The 5,069-nt window shown below is 41.4% G+C and overlaps 1 protein-coding gene across 1 annotated transcript; it reads left to right on the top strand.

Annotated features, from left to right (window-relative positions):
* The first annotated feature begins 1,209 nt into the window (after positions 1-1,209).
* Positions 1,210-2,159, top strand: LOC118846849 (sequestosome-1-like). Its single transcript, XM_036755550.1, is given in 2 exon segments — positions 1,210-1,915; positions 1,918-2,159. Coding segments are annotated over 2 exon segments (948 nt in total).
* Positions 2,160-5,069: the final 2,910 nt, after the last annotated feature.

The raw sequence follows: 5,069 nt of genomic DNA, 5'->3' as shown, positions 1-5,069 counted from the left end.
TATGCTTTACTAGGATATTTATTAGGATTTTAATAGGATTTTAAAAACCCTTACAATGGCTATTGGGTTGAGGAGAACCCAACTCTTATCCACTAAGTGGTCCATACTTTAGACCTATACATATGGACCAAGGTCAGTCCTAGGGGAACCTGGCAATACACTTTCTCAGGCCTTTTTTTTGGGGGGGGGTCCTCCCAAAAGAGGAATGTAATGGTACCCAACATACAATGTAAAGCATGTATAAGCCAGGGGTATTTTAGAGACATCTCTAACTGGTTTTTAAGAGCCCATGGAGAGAGAACATTTACACTTTAGGAATTAGCAATAGGTACAAATTAGGCATTGATTTATTCTTTTGTTGAATATTAAGTCTAATGGAAATGTTAGTAAGGCAGATTAAATTTAAAAATGTGTTCATATATTCTCTCTGTGACTTCTTTCCTCTTCTTCCCCTCTCCCACCACCCAGTAATTTATGAGCATATCACTGGAATAGGACATTTATTTGTTTCCTCCACATACCAAAAAATGTTAAAAACACCTTAAACTCACAATCGCAATTTGACAAGGACTTGAATATGAAACAGAAACTTACAACTGTTATAATGTCCTGGGAAGTGGATACTTAAAGTATAAATACATGGAACATTTTGTGGGACTAATGAAATCAGCATTTTACCTTCTACTTGGCTCTGTATTGTGTCCCTGAAGTTCCATGGGTCTTTTTGAAAATCAGGTCAGGGATTCGACTTCTCCTGCCAATGGCATTCTTCTCCAAGAAGTTCTGTAGTAGTTACAGCAGGTTCCTCCTGAGGTAAAGTTGGCTCCACATAAAGACCCCACAAGTTCCCATACTCATATTGATTCCAAGGTTGGAAATATCTACCTTAGGTTTTTTCTTTGGTAACTTATACACAAGAAAAAGAAGAGGGGTGTGTGGGAGGAGGGGGTGGGGGAGGCGGAAGGACTCCCAAGAGGAGGTGGGGCGACCCCGGGCACGGGGTGGGAGTGGAGGAGGCGTACCCAGTAATCCATAGCTCTGGGCTCCGCCCCACCTCGGGCGGAGATTCCGGCTGTCGTCCTGTATAAGGTCTGAGGGGGGCCGCACCACGCCAGAAGCGCTCTTCCAAAGTCCGTGGACTCGCTGTAGCTGTCGGCGTGTTCGGGTCCCAGATCGAGCGTGTCTTACAGCCCGCGGCCGGCGTTGACGATGGAGCCCCTCACCATGAAAGCCTACTTGATGCACAAGGAGGACGCGGCGCCGGAGATGCGCCGCTTCACCATGGAGCCGCTCGACGGCCCGGGCCGCTGCGACCAGCTGCCCCGACGTGTCGCCGAAGTGTTTCTGGCGCTGCGGCCCGCCGGCTTCCAGGCGTACTACAGAGATGAAGATGGGGACCTGATAGCCTTCTCCAGCGATGATGAGCTGAGCATGGGGATGCGCTACATTAAAGACGACCTCTTCCGCATTTACATTAAAGAAAAGAAGGAATGTAAGCGGGAGCATCGGGACCATAGTCCCCCCTGTGCCCAGGAGATTCCCATGGACATGGTGCATCCCAACGTAATTTGTGATGGCTGCAATGGGCCAGTGGTGGGTAGTCGCTTCAAGTGTACCATCTGCCCTGACTATGACCTCTACAGCACTTGCGAGGGCAAAGGTCTTCATAAAGAGCATAACACGATTGTCTTTCAGAATCCCTTCAACCCCCACCTGCCTGAGTGGATTTCCCGCCGACGTTGGTTTCAGAAGATGAGACATGGGCCTTTCCCCCCTTTTGGGTGGATGACAGGCTGGGTATTCCCTCCTCACATGCATCATCATCCTCCACAGGCAGAAGCTAATGGGACTCCCCCCAATCCAGGAGCAGAACAAGCTAGTACCAGTTTACAGCAGGATCCCAATGTTACCTTCCTGCGAATGTAGGTGAAAGTGTGGCAGCTGCCCTTAGCCCTCTGGGTATTGCTGTTGACATCGATGTGGAGCACGGTGGAAAAAGAAGCAAGGTGACTCCACCCTTTTCCCAGTCCAACGGTGAGGACAAGGGCAGCCCTCAGCCAGGCACCTCCTCGTCCAGCCGGAGCCAAGCCGAGCCAAGGTTTTTCACTACAAATTATGCAGAAGTTTTCCATGGCCTGTATATTAAATCAAATATGTAATAGGTTTTCTCCGTATGTGTGTGTTACACATGCATATGTATGTATATATATCCACTACATTTATATTTATAGATATAGTAGATACATACACACACAAAGTAGTTTTATCTGACCCTTCTACTGTTGCTACCAAGATTTGCAGTCTGATAATGACAATTGACATATAGTCTAACATCATTTGAACTCCAAATGGCTTTACAGACCATTTTAAACTCATTTACCCTCTTCCTGTACTAATTTTCACTTATGTAGAACACATTTTTATCAACTTTGGAGAATGCTAGAAATGTTAAGTTTTCCTTAGCATTTATTTTAAGTCTCAGCTAATATGGCACTTTCGGTCATGTCCTATTCTTCATTACCTATTTGGCGTTTTCTTGTCAAGGATGCTGGAGTAATTTACCATTTCCTTCTCAGTTTCCTCATCTATAAAATGAGGCAAACAGGGTTAAGTGACTAACGCAGGGTCACATAGATATTAAGTGTCTAAGGCCAGATTTGAACTCAGGAAGATGAGTTTTCCTGGCTGTAGACCTAGCACTTTCTCCGTTGTGCCACCTAGCTGCCCATATGATACTATAAGCTTTATGAAATCATTATTATACTCATTATCATTCATTAATCTTTTTTAATCCTTCTTCTCATAAAAAATCTGAGTACTTGTTTTAGTTTCCTGTGTGGCCCATTGGTCTTCCAAGAATCTCTATCCAGTCTGAATCTTGGACATTAAATGTACTATCTCTAGTTAACAAAACCAAGAAATTATTTTTTAAAAAGCTGGTTATTTCAAGTTTATTTTAGACATATTGTGGTTAATGTTGGAACTTTTATGTACGAGTAGTAAAAAAGCACTCTAATCATCTGTCATGGTGAAAGAATTTAAAGTAAGAAAATAGAGTGTATACTCCCTCATCCACCACCTAGGTGGAGAGGTGGTTCAGTGGATATAGGGGTGGGCCCGGAATCAGGATAACCTAAATTCATCCACTTATTAGCTGTGTGACTCTGAGTAAGTCACAAAACTCTCTGACCCTTAGTTTCTCCATCTGTAAATGGAAATAATAGTACTTATAATACCTATATCACTAAGGGTATTGTGAATATAAGATAATGTATATAAAAGCACTTTTTAATGTTAAAAATTTATAAAAATGTGAACTATTATCATTAACCTGATGAAAGATTATAGCATAACAATGTATTTAAATAATTTGAATATTTTAATGCTATATAAGTTTTATTCATATATCGATTTGATCAAATTTCACTCTTTGTGGTTAAATTAAGCAAAGTTAATAGTACAGTTCTTATGATCACTTGTCAGTTCACTCTTCTGCCTATGTGGTCATAGCATCAGTAAGTAAAGAACTAGAAATATTGGATGACCCAGTTGTATAGCCAGAGCTGTAACCTGAACAGGGCCCTGGTGCTGAAATTTTGAAGCTGTAGACAATATTTATTCTTTTTCATCGTTATAGAAATGACTTACCTTAACAGTAAAAATATTCAACAGGATTTGTCAACATCCTCATATTGGAACTCTCTGGTCCTAGGGAATTGCCTGAGGAAACTGAGGCAGAGGTTAAGTTACTTGCCCAAGATCATATAGCTAGTGAATGTCTGAGGCATAGATTTGAACTCAGGTCCTCCTGGGCTCTATCCCCTGAACCATCTAGCTGTTTTAGAAATGACAGACCTTCAAAAACTTAAAGAGACCTATCATGTCCTTATCCCCTTAGGATCAATCTTCTCCTCTCTAGGCTAAAATCCTCCCTTCCCCCAACTAATCAAGTTCTACCCAACTCTAACACATACTAACTGTTTGACCCTGGGCATATTTCTTAATCTTAGAGCCTCAGGCAACTCTCTTAGACTTTCCTTTCCTTGATATTTGTGGAGAGAGTTTCTATACTAAAAAAATTAAAGATCCAAATAAAAAATAAAAGCATAAGGGAAAAAATAATACTATGCACATATACAAAGGTTCTGATCTGCCATTCCTCAAGGCAGAATTTTTCCAAAGCTTTCCCATTCCTCGACTCCTGAACTGTGCTGCTCCTTGTCTGTTCACATATGAGACTTGGATGAGATTTGTCATTGGGTTCTTTCAATCACGTCTGACTCTTCATGACCCCATTTGGGGTTTTCTTGGCAAAAATACTGGAGTGATTTGCCTTTTCCTTCTCTAGCTCGTTATTACAGAAGATGAGACTGAGGGAAACAGGGTTAAGTGAATTGCCCAGTGTCACACAGCTAATAAGTATCTGAGGCTGGATTTGTACTCACATCTTACTGTGTCATCTAGCTCCCCACCTAGCTGATGACAGGAATTATCAGCTCCATTCTTTCTGGTGGTATCAATAGGCCTTACCATGTATCCTGCAGCTAACTCTCTTTTAAATCCTTCCAGGCTTTACAGGAAGGCCCTTGACACTGTCATCTGACCTTCTGGCATAATCTAAATGCCTGTGGACCTTGTGGTCTGCCCTTGAAAGGTATGCCTAAAACTTGTAGGCTGAAATTTCTTTTATGTGTTGTCTTACCTAAGTCGAATGAGCTCCTTGAGAAGAGGGTACTTAACTCAGTGCCTGGCACATAGTAAATACTTAATAAATGTATTTCAATTATTTTCATTCATGTAAAAAATAATAGCATTCTCTCCTCTTTTAAACTATTCACCTATGAGAGAGGATGCTGACAAGGGAATGCAGAAATACAGCACAAATGCTATAATGTCAGAAAAAAACCAAAATTCTAGATAAATGCAGAAATATTGTAATTGGGATCCATATTTTGATAACAGGCATGCATAAAGTTTCTGTGTTTAAGGAACCATGATAGATGACACATTGCTCATGAGCATTCATCTGCAAATTAAAATTTAATTATTGAAGCACATAAGTCTTCCAC

The sequence above is a fragment of the Trichosurus vulpecula genome, chromosome 4 (genome assembly GCF_011100635.1).
Source record: "Trichosurus vulpecula isolate mTriVul1 chromosome 4, mTriVul1.pri, whole genome shotgun sequence".
NCBI classification, from domain to species: Eukaryota; Metazoa; Chordata; class Mammalia; order Diprotodontia; family Phalangeridae; genus Trichosurus; species Trichosurus vulpecula.
The sequence above is the reverse complement of the archived record's forward strand: the minus strand, read 5'-3'. Positions and strand labels throughout refer to the sequence as shown.